Genomic DNA, 16,047 nt, shown 5'->3' with positions numbered 1-16,047 from the left:
TACAGATGAAGAGTAGTATATAAAAGATAGGTGGCATTCCTAATTGTTTTGTGATGTGGTTCTCTGTCCCACAAGGAGTGAAGCTACCAATTTATTTCACACAAGCTACTGAATGACTGTCATATGCTTATGGCTTTTGGTCACTACAGGCAGGAGTCAGGTTCGAACTGGTGCCCTAGAAGTGAAAGGTTCTGTATTCCTTCTCTCTCTCTCTCTTTCTCCCCTCCTCCAAGCCAGCCTGTCTCCCAGGCTTATGGACAGGCCCGACATACTGATGCCCTGGAAGTGAAAGGCTTCATATCCCATTCTGGAGCCTCTTTCATTATTGACTCACTTTACCAGGTTCCCACTTAGCGGGTTAGACTTTTTGCTTAGTGCTGTTCTGTGGACTCTGAGCTTAATGTGAGATGCTGAACTTTGTTTCTTGGCTGTATCAAGCTTTACATGTGTTCCATCTGTGTCCTTTAGAAAATGAAATGAACATTGTAGAGCGCAATGTGTCCACGTCAGGGGTCAGTATCTACTTTGAGGCCTATCTTTACAACTCTACTAGCTATGCCAACACGCAGTGGCACCTCCCGCCCACACATCTGACCTCCTCCCAGCGCCGTCCTTCTACTGCAACTGAGGATGAGGATGAAGACTCTCCATCTGACAGCCAGACTCCTGAGAAAGTGAAGAAACCTAAAAAAGTGTATTGCTACGTATCACCCAAGGTAAAGCCCACATGGTTGCTGCTCTTTAGTTTTGATTCAAATGTTCTGGCATTTCAGAGATTGCCTTGCCAATCATTTTGGGCTCTGCTTCTAGACACATCAGACTTGGCTGGTAAAGTTTGTCTAAACTAAGTGTTTGTTTAAACTTATTTCAGATTCCTTTCCTCTGGTTTTTCCCCCCTCCCCTAAAGGATTCCAAGATGTTAAAGTTAAAGCCAGGGAACAAATGTAGTGGGATCCTGATAGAGTGAAGATGTCTACCACAGAACAGATGGAGACCTGTTAGGTGTGCTCGCCAAGGCAGGCAATCTTTTCATTAAAGATGGGAAACAGGAGTATAAGCTACATGTTAATGACATTCTTAGCTGATACCAAATTGGGAGGAGCTGCAAACACTAGTCTAGTGAGGGCAGAGAGATACAAAGGGACCTAGAAAGGTTAGGAACATGGTGGGGAAATATAATAAGGTTCAGCTTTGGAAAATGCAGCTGCAACATCTGGGGAAAATGATCCCCAACCTAGCTAATCAATGGGAGCGAGAAACCTGGAAAGCAGGAACAGCTGAGGGAGACTAAGAGAGGGAGTGGGCAGAAAATTTAGAGTTTGCAATTCAGTGTCAGTTAAAAAGACTGCTGCAGTTTTAGCATTGCATATGTAGAAGCATCATATCGCAGAGCAGGGGCATGTAACAGTCTCTCTCTGTCTGATCCAAAACCCATTGAAGTCAATGGGAATCTTTTCTTTGACGTCAGTGGGCTTTAAATTTAGCTCCCATATGGGTCTGGTGAGATCGGGCATCAAATGTTCTCAGTGTTGAGTACTTGTAGATCATGATCAGGAGGAGGAAAATCAGATTAAAAACAATAAAACCGATCAGGGGGCTAGGAAGACTGACTTAGAAAAAAGATTAGAAAAGTACAATCTGTTTAATAACAACTAAAGTGAAGGGATTAAAATATAAAAACCTAGAACAGAGAATGGTTATTTAGTGTGATACCTTGGGGCATAACTAGGAGAAATGGCAGGAAATTAAGAAAGGGACAATGTAGATTTTGCCATTGTAACCAGATCGATATTTACAGCAACCATTGAGCCTCCACTCCCCACCAAAACCCCTTTCCTAAGGAGAGTGCCTAGGGAAGCCAGAAGAGCAGAAAATTCCATTATAGACCTCACTTTGCGAATCCATTAACTTGAGAGGGGTTCAAGTAATACAGTAATAGGTACCCATGTAAAACCCTAACCTAGGAAAAAACTTCCTGAGAGAGAGAGAGAGGGTACATCTACACTTACCGGAGGGTCTGACGGCAGGCAATCGATGTTCTGGGATTGATTTATCGCGTCTGGTTTAGACGCGATAAATCGATCCCGGATCGATCCCGGAAGTGCTCGCCGTCGACGCCGGTACTCCAGCTCGGCGAGAGGAGTACGCGGCATCGACGGGGGAGCCTGCCTGCCGCGTCTGGACCCGCGGTAAGTTCGGACTAAGGTACTTCGAATTCAGCTACGTTATTAACGTAGCTGAATTTGCGTACCTTAGTCCGAAGTGGGGGGGTAGTGTGGACCAGGCCAGAGAGAGATGAGGCTGTGGCTAGCTCTACACTACCCGCCTGAATCGGCGGGTAGAAATCGACCTCTCGGGGATCGAATTATTGCATCTCGTCGGGACGCAACAATTGATCCCCGAATCGACGCTCTTACTCCACCAGCGGAGGTGGCAGTAAGCGCCGTCGACGGGAAACCGCGGAGGTCGATTTTGCCACCGTCCTTACAGCGGGGTAAGTCGGCTGCGATACGTCGAATTCAGCTACGCTATTCGCGTAGCTGAATTTGCGTATCTTAAATCGACTCCCCCCGTAGTGAAGACGTAGCCTGTGAAACAGTCACCAAACAGAAGAGGGGAAGCCACATTGCTTGGTATATTTAAACCTAGATTGGATGCAGTATTAGAAAATGTAGAACTGGGAATGATGTCTGAGGGGGAACGACCCAGTAGTCTTCTTACTCTGATTCAGGGAGATAATTTTGGACTTTCATCAAGCTTCACTGTTAAATTTCCTGATATTGGAGATCATTCTGAATGCCTTCTGTTGTAGCTACTACTTGGGTTGGAAGAGAGACCCCTTGGGCACCTGTCTAATCTATGCATTTCTTATGCACCCATAACTGTAGTGTTTGCGCACCATATACATAAATGTAGCGCATCATTCCTGTCCAACAGACCCATGCTGTCCAGCCCAGCAGTTCCTTACATAGGGCTGTTCTGACTTGCTCAACTCCAGGAAAATTGCTGCTGACCATTCCTCAGCCATCTTTGCTGAAGGAGGCCTGTGCAGAAGGGAGTCTTGTATTGTGCCCTAAAGGAGCTAAAATTGGGGCTTAGCCTGCTCTCCAGTGAGAGGGAGTTCCACAGCTGAGGGCCTTCTGCCAGAAATGCTCTGCATGGTGAAGAGAGCAAACTGGCCTGGTCAGCCCCAGATTAAACAATTGCAAGATTATTTTTGTTATTTGTTTGAACTTGATGTTCGTGAAATTGAAGGAGTAACTGCAATAATTTGGCCAGTCCAGGATAACTTTCCTCAGGACTTCCCAGCTCTGTCAATGCATTGCAGTCCTGTCCTGTAGCATCCCTTGCTATTTGAATCCTGGCTTCCACCCTAAATTCCCATACACCAACTATCTTTTTAAAAGCTAAGGTGTGTGCCATTGGCCTGTTAATGCATGCCCTGGTTTACTGCTATATTTATGTCACATCCGTGTGTCCTGGGCACTTCAGGCAAGTGTAAGTCCTTTTGCCAAGTTGCTTACAATCATTCTTCTCTCCCATGTCACTGCATAGCGGAGGTTTGAAGGGCATGCGTATTGTCACAGGAGAGGTTTCGGAAGGAGGCTTTCCCTGTGGGTTTGTTCATCCTGTGTCTTGAGTCGAGAATACTTCAGAAAAGAGCTTTAGTAGAAATGTGGCTGCTAATGATTTCTCTCCCCTATGGCTCCCCAGCAATTCTCAGTGAAGGAATTCTACTTGAAGATCATTCCTTGGCGCCTCTTCACCTTCAGAGTGTGTCCTGGCACCAAGGTGGGTGTGTCTCCATCCAGTTATTGTTGCCGTTCCCACCCTATCACCCCTTGTTGCTGAATAATGGTCTGCCTGTTAGATCTGCTGTTGGGTTAGTGGGGTTATTTCCACTGAACAGCAGCTAGATACATGAAATCCAGGAACTCTCAAAACATCTTTCCTACCAGAGTACTGGAAATGTGTGCAAGCAGGGCCAGCCATGTCTCTTCTCCTCACCCTAACATCAGGATCCTAGATATCATTCTCAATCCTTTACCACACTTCTCCTAATTACTTTACTGGAGGAGGAAGAAGGCATCTAGTTTTGGTCCCCCTGAAGCCCATACTGTTTGAAGTGGGCTTTATAAAGGCAACATTCCAGCTGGAATCCAGACACTAGAGGCAGTGTGCCTGTTAATTGGTTCTGTGTGGGTGTGCAGATGGGAAGGTGTGCGTGCAGAAAGTGCTCTTAGTATGTGTACCACATACGCTGTGCTCTCTGCTGCACAGTGGTTTGACCCCATCCTGCGTCTCTTTGCTGCTAGTTTTCTTACCATGGGCCTGATCCTGTGCACAAGCTGCTGACACTGGTGGTAGATGATGGGATCCAGCCCCCTGTGGAGCTCAGCTGCAAGGAGAGGAACATCTTGGCAGCCACTTTCATTCGTTCTCTGCATAAAAACATAGGTAAAAGAGGCTGGTGGGATAGATACTATGATTGGGGGATTCAGGTTGCTGCATCCCCAGGTTGCATGCATCACGGGGTGGCAGGCAGGGAGTTAGCACTTGAGGTCATTTATTCCACTCTACTTACAGTTATATAACTCTTCTAGGAATTGTAGAGTAGTCCTTTGTCTCCCCTTCTGCTTCTGATAACACTTCCAGTGAATGGATTTCATTGTCCCTGGCTTCTCATGCTCAGCAGGCTTTTCTGTCATTCCTCTGAAGGCATTTCTATGAGTGGCTGAATGTCTGAGAGACTAAACCACAAACTGTCCCCTGGGAGTTCTGCTGTCCCTGCCTTCCATGGCAGATCACTCTGACTATAGAGCAGTCCTATGCAAATAGGGATGGGGACCCCATCCTGACACATGAGATGTTGGCAGCTCAGATGCAATCATAAGATCACTGTTTCAGGAGGCTCAGAGACCTTTCAGGACAAAGTGAACTTCTTCCAAAGGGAGTTGCGTCAAGTGCATATGAAGAGGCCTCACTCGAAGGTTACACTGAAGGTCAGCCGCCACGGCCTGCTGGAATCTGTGAGTGAGCTTGTGACAGTTCGCACCTGGGGGGACAATAGGCTGTTCCCACTTGTGCCCAGGACCCATCCCTGCGCCAGTTACTATCTAGTGAAATCCAAGTTGACACCAACTGGGGGAACAATCACAACGTTTGAGCTTCTAGCTCCAGGGCATAAACTGATCACCAGCTTTGGGAAGGGAAGCAAATTTTTTTTTCTCATTTGATAGGCTTTCAACATATATCTAATTATGTAATACTTACACTTTCTTCTTAAACCTCTGGCATCAGTCACTGATAGTTGCTAGGACTTAGGGGTAGTTGATCTCTCCTGGTATGGCAGTAGCAATGTCTAGGCTAAAGGGACAGTTGATTTGTGTGTGGTAGAAAGAGCCCTGAATACTGTCAAGGCAAGCTGTATTGTGACAAGCACTGCCTTTGTCCAGTGTGCTTTGTTCGGGTTTGGTAACTGTTCCTGCTTGTGGGAAGCTGTGTACCTCCCCCTTAAACTGTAAGAGCCAGTGATGCTCTGCGCCGGGAGGAGGCCCTGACCTGGCACTGTTATTTCCTTGCACAGTTCTTTAGAAAAATATAAGAAAATCCTGATAGTTGTCCTATATCAGATGCTTACTATTCCTTGAAAAATGGGAACCCACCCTAGATACTCTGAGAATTACTGTCATGTCAGTTAGGGTAGACCAAGCCGAAGAATGTGGAACTGTGGCAATAACAGCCCCAGAGCACTGACTCACTCTGTTTGCAAAGTGTTCTGCAGAGCATTAGTAGCGAGACTTGACTCAGATTGACCTGTTATAGTCCTTAAATGACCTAAATTAGATGCAATAGAACTATCAGTTGCCAGGACTTGTTATGCCATGTGTGTTTTGGGACAGAATTGTGACAGAAATGGAAAAGACCAGGTGTGGGGGAGGGAGAACTAGTTGAGAGTCTCTTTGATATGGTTGAAAGCGACAGAGAGTCCTGTGGCACCCTATAGACTAACAGACGTATTGGAGCATAAGCTTTCGTGGGTGAATACCCTCTTCATCAGATTAATTTGATATGGTTGGTAAATTTAGATTTGGGAATATTTTCTGCAGATAGGACAGGCTGTACATTATATGCACTGAGGCTTCGGGTATTGGTTCATTATCCAAACCATTTTTAAATCCTACAAGCATTTTCAGAGACTCCCTCTGTATACTGCAACAGAGGGTCTTGTGGCACCTTTAAGACTAACAGACGTATTGGGAGCATAAGCTTTCGTGGGTAAGAACCTCACTTCTGTATACTGTTATCTTGGAAATTGCTGCAGAGCCATTAGCTATAGCATTGCAGGCAGATAAGATCAAAGAAATTAAATGTAGGGGTGAGAAATGTAAACATTTGATGTATGAGGACAACACACATGGCAAATGCAACCAGAGAGATAAGCACTAATCAGGGGCTAGCATGATGCTCCAATTTATTTAATAATCAACTAAGTCTGTGCTGACGCGGTTGCATTCAGGGCTCTCTAGGGTACAGGTTTTGCTTTAATTGGGATCAGGAATGTGGGCCTACATATTTCCAGTCACTAGAAAGATTTTGTTAAAGTAAATCATGCTGTAACAGGTAAATGTAAACCAGCGACTTTTCCTTGGGCTTCTTTCTTCTACATGCTCTCTGAGGGGCTATTTTCTAAACTGGACAGATGGGCCAGAGAGAACTGAGACTTCTTTACAAAAGTTGCTCCTAGCTACAGACGCTTTAATAAACTCTATTGAGTTGTTGCTTCTGGGTAGGGGAGGGGGCAGTTTTGGGGGAAGTGCTGTGAATGGGCAGTGCTTAGACTGTTGCTATTGAGCAAACTTTGTCTTGGTCTTGAGACCAGGAGCTGTCAGATGTGGGGAACTTTTCTTTTAAATTCTGTAATGGAGAACACACCTATGGTTGAGGCTGAAAGGAAAGTGACCTGCCCAAGATTAGTTCCTGGCTCCCCATCCTGTATTCAGATTACTAGACTGGGCCCCTCCCATTCTGCTTTATTTAAGTCCTCCATGCATGGATGCTGAGCCCTGGGCAGTAGCCGCCACTGCTAATACTTTTCCTTTCACTCTCTCAGTCTTTGAAAGCAACACGGAATTTTTCCATTTCCGATTGGAGCAAAAACTTTGAAGTGATTTTCCAGGATGAGGAAGGTAAGTGAACTTGCTCCAGCAGAAACTTTTATGGGCTTGAGGAGGGTGTGCCAGGAGCATACCGGGAGTCACATTGGTGTGGAATTCTGGCTGTCTTGCAACATATCCATCTGTGTCTAGATCCTTTTATAGCCTTTGTCGTCTAGATCCTTCTGTGGCCTCCATCCCTGTAGTTCTGAACAAACATTAATGAATTTAGCCTCCCAACCCTCTGTGAGGTAGGGAAGTATTATAATCCACATTTTACAGATGGAGATATGAGGCACAGAGACTAAGTGACTTACCCAAGGCCACACATTTGAGTGTGTGGCTGAGTTGGTAACAGAACACATTATTCTTGAGTCCCTGTTCAGTGCCTTCATTACAAGATCATCCCTTAGAGTTTGCAGCTGGGCTTCCCATTGTGTCACTTGTAAATAGTGGCTGGTTTGATATTGGCCACCTGTGTGGAGAAAGGGATGTGAACGTGGTGGATCAAGAGGTTTCACCAGTCACTTGTGTATTTAAATGTGTGAAAATTAATCTCCTGCATTTCATGCTCACTTCATGGATGTGAAACCACAGGTCTGAGTGAATGGAAAATCATTCAGCAAAGGAGTCTGATATGAGCAGTTATAGGAAAATTAAGTGAACAGCCATCTCTACATATTTTCCTGTGATCCCTTTCCCAGAGGCAATGCTCTGCCCATCACAGTGACTTAGAGATAGTGATGCTCTAGCCAGAGAGATTATTTTGTTTTCCTGGCAGCTCTGGGTGGGAAGAAGAAATGGAAGAGAGCTGGATATGGCCCAGAGCTGACTGGTTTTGGACTTGTTTTATCTTGTAGCTCTGGACTGGGGAGGGCCCCGCAGAGAGTGGTTTGAGCTGATCTGTAAGGCTTTATTTGACACCACCAATCAACTCTTTACCCGCTTCAGTGACAACAACCAGGCACTGGTGAGTCCTTACCTTCCTACTTCGGTGGACAGAACTTGACATGTAAGCATACTGTCAGCTAAACAGCAAACACATCAAAACAGCCTCCTTGCCTGCCTGCTTTCCCCGACTGCTGGCATGTCTGCCCCAAAATCCTCCTAAATTCTCTCCAAATTCTTGCTTGGATGTCCCAACATGTTGCAGAGTTAAGAGCATTGGCTCATAAGCCAGCAAGGTACACCACTAATAGGGAACTCTAGTCTTCCAGGAACTGGGGTTGGCACTACCTAAGAAGGCCTTATTGGGCACAGGATGCAGTCTGTCTGCCTATTAGAATCCCTTCCTCTTGTCATGGATGTGGCATGCATGTGGCTCATGTTGTGTCCCTGCTGGCTGTATTCTGGCTTTTAATCTCTGCTGCTGCACTCTCCGAGTGTCACTCCTGAGACCCACAACTGCTTTACCTTAAGCACTGGGCCAAATGAAGGAGATCAGTCTAGAAATATGATCGTAATGGTCCCTTCTGGCCTTAAAAGCTATGAATCTATGTTCAGATTTAGGGTGCAGTTTAAAGGCTGTGAGGGCATCTTCCTGGATGCGGTGTGCAATGTGAATGCCAGGTGGGGTCATTGCTATCACTTGTGTTAACCGTGGCTGGTACTGTAGTAATTCTGATCCCTCTCGTCTGCAGGTGCATCCCAACCCTGGCCGGCCCCCACATCTACGGCTGAAGGTGTATGAGTTTGCAGGCCGCCTGGTAGGGAAGTGTCTCTATGAGTCATCTCTGGGAGGAGCTTACAAGCAGCTGGTGCGAGCTCGTTTCACCAGATCCTTTCTGGCTCAGATCATAGGACTGCGAATGCATTACAAGGTAAGGCCACACTGCCCTCTGTGCTGAGACCAGGCTGAAGTGAAACTGAACGTGATCTTGCTCCCAGCAGACCCAGAATTCCTGCTCAACCATGTATGTTAAATCCCTCCCCCCCTCTCTCTTTCTCCATCTCCACCCCCTGTACCTCATCTACCTTTCTTCCTCAGTATTTTGAAACAGATGACCCAGAATTCTATAAGTCCAAGGTTTGTTTCATATTGAACAATGATGTGAGTGAGATGGAGCTCGTCTTCGCTGAGGAGAAATACAACAAATTGGGGCAGCTGGAGAAGGTGAGAGGTGATGGGTGAGGGTGGGACAGTCTCCACTCCTTTCATCTGTAGTGGGAGAGGTTGGGAATTGTGTGGGATGTCCCTGCAGCAGTGGCCACAGAAGAAGAGTATCAGTAAAGTAGGAGTAGGGAGAGTTTCTTCAGGCAGGAGTTCATGCTAAAGGGATGATACTGCTCATCCTCACACCTTCTTACACTGACATCCTCGTGTGGCTTCTTGTTTCAGGTGGTTGAGCTGGTAACTGGAGGGGCTCAGGTCCTAGTAACCAATGAAAATAAAATCTTCTACTTGAATCTGCTTGCCCAATACAGACTGGCCAATCAGGTTAGAGAAGAGGTGGATCACTTCCTGAAAGGTGAGATACTGTGTGCTCCCTGCTTGGCTCTAACTCCCTGTTCTGGAGGAACTGCCACTTACTCTCTTCTCGTCTTTCAGGTCTCAATGAGCTGGTTCCTGAAAACCTCCTAGCTATTTTTGATGAGAATGAGCTTGAGGTAGGTCCTGCTGATCCTGATCCTGCCTGCCCACTCACCCTCCTTTTCAGATGAAAGTAGAGCTGGCTGGGGATGGAAAGACTCAACACTTGCAAAGTGTGTCTTCTCAAAACCTTCCCCCCTCTCCTTCCCTCCCCTCCATTGTGAGCGTGTGTATCTGAGGGAGAAGGCACCGAGTGTCGTTTGGGGGAATCCTCCTTCTCTCACGTATGTGCTGGCTTCAGGGATAATAATGTATCATTATTGTTTATAGTCCTAATCAATGGGTATTTGAGTCATGGGTTCAGATGCTCTTAATGTCCCCTGGGGTAGTAGGAAGGCTAGCCAGACTGAATGCCGCTTAGGGCAGGTGAGATGATCTTTAGAGGACAGGGCCAGTTCCTTTAGGCCACCCTTCTACCATAATATTGAGCCCAGGGCAAGACAGAGAGGCACTGATCAATTTCTCTGCTCTCCGTTTAACATCTACGCCTAGATTCCTTGGTGCACACATCCCAGTTCCAGCTCTGAGACTCACCGCTTTGCATAATCTGTCTAATACTTCGCTTTGTACAGTGGTCATTTGGGAATTCAAACATGAGGTCTTGTTTTGTGGGAAGCTGTTACCCTAGTCAATTTAGGGTACTACAAGGGGGCGCTCTCAGTAGGTGACAAGATTTTAGAATAGCAATAGGGTGCATAGGACTCTTAGTCCCTTCCTCTCAGTGTTTCCCCTATTTCCTGGTTTTGCAGCTGTTTTTTTCCCTTCCCTTAGCCTATCTTACATCCAACAGGAGAAGTTGGTACTTCATGAGGTACCATCCTATCTCTTGATTGAGATCATGAGGTCTTACTAGATTTGCGTCTGTCCTGAGCCCAGGACTCTGAGCATCCTGCATGCCTCTTAAGGGCACAAAGCTGACTATTGTAACCGGAATAATGGCTGGCTTCATGGGTACTTTGTGCTACTGCTTTTGTAACTGCAGGTCTTTTTCCTTTCAGCTGCTGATGTGTGGTACTGGAGACATCAGTGTCTGTGATTTTAAGGCTCATGCTGTGCTGGTAGGAGGATCCTGGCACTTCCGAGAAAAGGTAAGTGGGAAGCTTTCTTCCTCCTCCACTGAAATGGGTTGACTGTCTTCTGCGTCACTTGGGCTTCATATGGAGACTGCCTGCTGAAAGCAGGAGAAGCTTCCAGAAAGAAAAACTGGAAAGAACTTGGAGAAGAGCAGAGTAGAAAAGCAAGACCTGGGCCTGGTGATATAGACACAGGAGAGCAGACTTTGCATTTGGAAAGGGAGCTTACAAAGAGGACAGAAGCCACTGAGGGCAGAATAGGGATGACTGGACTGCAGCTGCAGCAGGGGAAAGTTCAGTATTTGTATTGAGAAAAGAAAAGGCAACAGTAAGAGCATTTCAGCATTGGGCCAAGGCAAGTGTTGGGAATCCCATCAGTGAAGATGTTCAGGGTGATATGCCTATCTATCAGGGATGATTTGAGGATTTTTCAGTCCATGTCATTGTGAGGTAGAAGGTTGGCAGCCAGTAGAGATTCCTGAGCAAGTGACCCTGGACTTATTCCAGGAGCATATCCCACCCTGATGAGGGGGGCACATGAGACAGTCTAGAGAAGTGATTGGAACTGCCAAAGTGTCCAAGAGGGAAACAAATTACGTGAGTGACAGACACTAGAACTGTTCCCCCTTCCAACCAGCTAAGGCACCAGAGGATGTGGGAGAGCAAAAGATTAGCCTAGTGCAGGAAGCAGATACGGATTTTTATCTTAAACCTTAATTAGCTTTCCCATTCAGCATTTCCAATCAGGGCTTTGGAGCTGTGCTCCGGCTCTGCTCCAGGCAAAAACCTGCAGCTCCACTGCTCTGGAGCTGCTCTGCGCTCCAGCTCCAGGCTCTGCTCCAAAGCCCTGTTTCCAATAGAGAGGAGCACCTATGCTGTGGGAGATGGATGAGACATTCCTAGTGTAATAGAGGTGGGTGGTGGCAACAAGGGGTAAAGGTGGCTGGTGAGAATTGACTATGCAATTGTTCCTTTTCTGGTTTGCCCTCATAATAGGGGTGGCTGTGGCAGTTGGTAGAGCTACTTTCTTGCAAGACATTTTGCCTGCTCTTCTTCTTCTGGTAACCTGCCATTGTACTTGTGTGACCCTGCTTCCCTGACCTGGCTCTGCCATTACTGGTCCCTATCAGGTCATGAGGTGGTTTTGGACCGTGGTCTCCAGTTTCACGCAGGAGGAACTGGCCCGGCTGTTGCAGTTCACAACTGGTTCCTCTCAGCTGCCTCCGGGAGGGTTTGCTGCACTCTGTCCATCTTTCCAGATCATCGCAGCTCCAACCCATAGTACTTTGCCGACAGCCCACACCTGGTGAGTGTCTTGGCCGTTGAACTCCCTGCAGCATGCATGTGGGATTAGACTATGTGCTTCTGAGTGGTGAGTACTTCATCTAGTGGCATGCCTTGTGGTGAGCTGCCAACACTGCATGCCAGGTGTGTGGGCCCCTCTGAACTGTGAGCTGCTGGTAGTAAGCATGTGGTGGGCAACCTGTATATAATGGGTGACAGCGTGTGTTGGACACCATGTCATCCCACCCGAGGGCAGTGATCAGCTGGAGGTGTCTGTGGTGGACATTCCCCCACTGCACGAATGGTGTGTATTAATTATTTTTCTTTTTTCAGTTTTAACCAGCTGTGCCTCCCTACTTATGACTCCTATGAAGAGGTGCACAAGATGCTGCAGCTGGCCATCAGCGAAGGATGTGAGGGCTTTGGCATGCTGTGATTCCCTTCCCCATCCCAGCTTCCTGGCTCTTCAGGGCAAGGCGTAGCTCCAGTCCACTGCTCATTCTTCCCTTCACAGAGCAATGGAGATAGAGCACAGACTCTGTGCAAAGAGGAATGTCATGTGGTCTTTCTGTGTCAAGAGTACATCACCAAGAGCATGCCTCATGCCATCCCCTCACTCCTATCTCAGTTCAGAGTGGTACGGCAAAAGAACTGTGGTACTTTTGCCAGGGTAGTATGGCACTGGGATTTCCCAGGACTCTGTGCATCTGTCCCTCTGGGAGGAGAGAGAGCCTGTGAGCAGGAGTTGCAGTGTGGCACAGGAGGAGGTCTATGTAGCAGCCAGTACTGTAGCTGTTTTGGGCAAGGACCAGCTTGAAGCTCTGTTGGAGATCTGGCATGTGGGAAGCCTTAACACCTTTCCATGCTTTGGCCCAAGTCCTTCTGCTGATGCTCCCCTATAGCTTATGTAACTCCCCCTGTATTGCATGTCTCTGAAGGGCACAGGCTTGTTTTCCCATTCAGTACCTGACCCATTAGGGCTTCCAGTTCTCTTCCTTTCACTTGCACTGGAAGCTGCCGTTTCTTGCCCTTGCTGGAGAGGAGGGAGACCAGCATCTGCTAGAGAGAGCAACCCAAAGGAACACACTCTCGTTAGAGCACAAGGACTGGCCCTGGCAGTGACACTGTACTACCTCCGCCAAGGGCTGGCAGAAGGAGCGTCCTTCTGTACTGACAGTGGCTGGTACAGGCCTCTGCTACTAAGCTGGAAGAGGAGATTCTCCTCCAGTGAATGTTTCTGATAGTGGTCCTAAAGTTGCACAGGAAGCTGTCCCACACCCCTTGCCTTCCTTTCCCTTCCTCAGGAGAGGGGATGGGTATGAGTGTGTGAGCCCTCAATGCTGAGCACAAATGCCTCTCCAACATTCACCTTCATGGCACGTATGTAGTACGTGATAGGCCAGCTGGCCAGCAGGCAGCTACTACAGTGTGCATTGGGCTTCTGTTTGTACAGAATTACAGTTGGGGTGATGGTATTGGACAGAACCCAGTACCTCAGCCCCTGACATTCCACAGGGTCTTGGCTTCTACCTCTATCACATGGCAGCAGGAGGCACTGCCTGAAGTATGCTGGAAGAAGAGGAGAGTGTTTCCCAAAGGGTGTTGGTGCTTGGAGAGCAGCTGGCCTTCTCTCCTCCCAATCCTCTGCTGTTCTCTTCCTGAGCACTGTTCCTTGCTGTTCCTTCTAGTGTTGCAGGCTTTCCAGTACACAGGGTACTAAACTGGAGCATCTCCCAAACAGACACTGAGTAGCCCACGAGGTGGCATGTTGCACTAACCATTGTCCAGATTACAGTTTGGGAGACAGTATGAGCAGCAAATTTATAACTACCAGGTTCTGTTACCTCTGACTGTCCGCTCAGCTCCTCCCATCCCAGCGAAGTAAAGGGGTGAGGAGTCAAGGATCCTAGTTGGCAAACTTTCCAGTTTCAACAGTGAGGCCAAAATCTGAACAGATCATTGAACTCCCAATTTGCCCCTAAAGTGCATCTCTTCAGATCAAGAGTGGACGCACATTGGTGAGTGGTTGGTGTGTGAGAAGAACCTGCACTGCCTGTGCTGAATGCAGTCACTGGAATGAGGAAGATTCAGGATCCTGGGTTGGGATTTCAATCTAGCATCTCTCCTAAGAGCTAATTTTAGAAAAATAGATAAAATAAAAAATGGTGCCATCACCCTCAGTCCCTTCATTCTGCTGGAGCTGTAGCTGTAGCTGCCCTGAACTGGGCAGGACTTGTGAGGTATGGCTTTTAAGATGGCTCTTCACTTTTCCAATACAACTTACTAAATAAATTAGGAATCTTGGGAAACATTATAGAAAAATGTCTTTTTTATTAAAGCAATGTCTTAATCGTTCTTAGGGAGAGTTTGCATCACATCTCTACAGAAATATAAGCCATTGTGGTGCCCAAACCAGCTGGAACGCCAAGCATTGTCATGGCTCATCGGGATTTCTCAGTCTTGTGGGTTAATTCCCTCTCGGGCACTGAAGTGCTGGGAGCCAGCCTGCTAAACAGCTGGTGCAGTTCCTCCCTGACTGATCACTTTAGCAGTGGCTACTTTGTCCCTTTTTTAAAACAGGCTCCCTTTTTGTAAGGTTCTGACCCCCTCTGGGGTTCCAATTTATTTGCACTCGGGATGGCTTCTATGGTCAGTGCAGTTGGGGCTCTTGTATACTGTTCCACCCATTCACTGCTCTCCCTAGGGACCAAAAGAAGGTGGTGGTGTTGCTCCGCCCAACTCCTGTTGGTTGGGGAGGCGCAGCGTGGTGCTGTTCCCTCATTGCAGTCTTATGTCTTGTTCTTTGGCCTGGCAAGGGCCTTTCGAACCTTGTGGTTATAGGCTGATTCTGCCGATGACATCTTCCTCAGGAATCCTCTCCCTCCTTCTCTAGAGCTGGACTGTTTCCACATTGAGGACTGAGTGGCTGAACACCGAGTAGCTTCATCTGCTTGAAACAGCTCCCTAATCCTCACTGCGGTACAGCCAGCACCCCTCGCCTCTCTGCAGTTATACAGATGCCAAGGATTTTCTTTCAACACTAGTGCAGTCAGAACTGTGGTGGATGCTGTTAGTTCTTATTTGATAACCTTTCTTTATTGTTTCCATAAGCTGTTAGCTGGTCCCATTTCCCCTAGGGCTCCATCACTTCAGTGGTAGAGCATCTTTGTCCTTAAATTTCTTCCTTCCTCTTCCCAACACACCCACCTTATATGCTGCCCTTACAATGACACCAGTCTGGGGGCAAGGTACGGAATGCACTGTGGTCACCTGTACTGTATGTTTTCTGCTGCAGAGGCTCCTTATTTTAGTTGGTCCCTTAAATAGTCCCACCTAATTGAGGCGCTTCAATAGAAAGTTTTTGGTGCATGGTACTATCTCAGACAGATTCCTCACTCTGGAGCTGCCGTGGACCTCACAGGGCCTGGCCTCTGCCTGTATCTGAGAGTCATGTTGCATGTTTTAGAAACCAGGGACTAAGAGAGAGAGGCCAGGCCCCAGTTCTAGCTGGCAAGTTCCAAGTGGAGTTCAGCAGGTTCTGGAAGCCCATGGATTTTGTAAATAGTTTGTATAATAAATAAAATATTTTAAAAATGCTGTCGTCTTGGTTTGGAGTTGTTCCTAAGCACAGACGTGACCTAAACTGGTTAGCTTTAATGGTGAAGAGTCCTCTTCAGATCTTCTAGTTTCTCACCAAGTCTGTTCCCAGGATTGGGCAGGGCATCTTACCCATCCCACTGATTTCTGGTAGGACTGACTAAATCAAGGACCTGGAAATTGAACTAAATTCTGCAGCAAGACTAGCTGGCTTCTGTGGTGCTTCAGGGCAGCAGGCTGGAAATTCTGCAGCGACTTCTGGTAAATCCAGAAATGAGATTTTTAGTAAACTTACTATACAAATGAATAATAGGGTCAGTTTCTGAGTTAATTTTTATATAAATGC

General features: G+C 47.1%; 1 protein-coding gene across 6 annotated transcripts in view; it reads left to right on the top strand.

Annotated features, from left to right (window-relative positions):
• The window catches only part of AREL1 (apoptosis resistant E3 ubiquitin protein ligase 1), a 28,688-nt gene extending 12,987 nt beyond the window's left edge, over positions 1-15,701 (top strand). For 5 of the 6 annotated variants that reach the window (XM_024192757.2, XM_024192754.2, XM_024192755.2 and 2 more), the window contains 13 exons: positions 469-716; positions 3,715-3,792; positions 4,317-4,458; positions 4,909-5,030; positions 7,115-7,190; positions 8,018-8,127; positions 8,798-8,977; positions 9,145-9,270; positions 9,496-9,625; positions 9,706-9,764; positions 10,746-10,835; positions 11,951-12,126; positions 12,438-15,701. In XM_024192757.2, the coding sequence (XP_024048525.1) occupies positions 469-716; positions 3,715-3,792; positions 4,317-4,458; positions 4,909-5,030; positions 7,115-7,190; positions 8,018-8,127; positions 8,798-8,977; positions 9,145-9,270; positions 9,496-9,625; positions 9,706-9,764; positions 10,746-10,835; positions 11,951-12,126; positions 12,438-12,540 (1,640 nt within the window). In that variant the 3' untranslated portion in view covers positions 12,541-15,701. The remainder of the gene's footprint in view (positions 1-468; positions 717-3,714; positions 3,793-4,316; positions 4,459-4,908; positions 5,031-7,114; positions 7,191-8,017; positions 8,128-8,797; positions 8,978-9,144; positions 9,271-9,495; positions 9,626-9,705; positions 9,765-10,745; positions 10,836-11,950; positions 12,127-12,437) is intronic. The other variant, XM_024192756.2, reaches the window with a different exon arrangement.
• The last annotated feature ends 346 nt before the right edge of the window (positions 15,702-16,047 follow it).

The sequence above is a fragment of the Terrapene carolina genome, unplaced genomic scaffold (assembly GCF_002925995.2).
Source record: "Terrapene carolina triunguis isolate 2854851 unplaced genomic scaffold, T_m_triunguis-2.0 Scaffold96, whole genome shotgun sequence".
Taxonomy (NCBI): Eukaryota; Metazoa; Chordata; order Testudines; family Emydidae; genus Terrapene; species Terrapene triunguis.
This window is presented reverse-complemented; position numbering and strand designations above follow the sequence as displayed.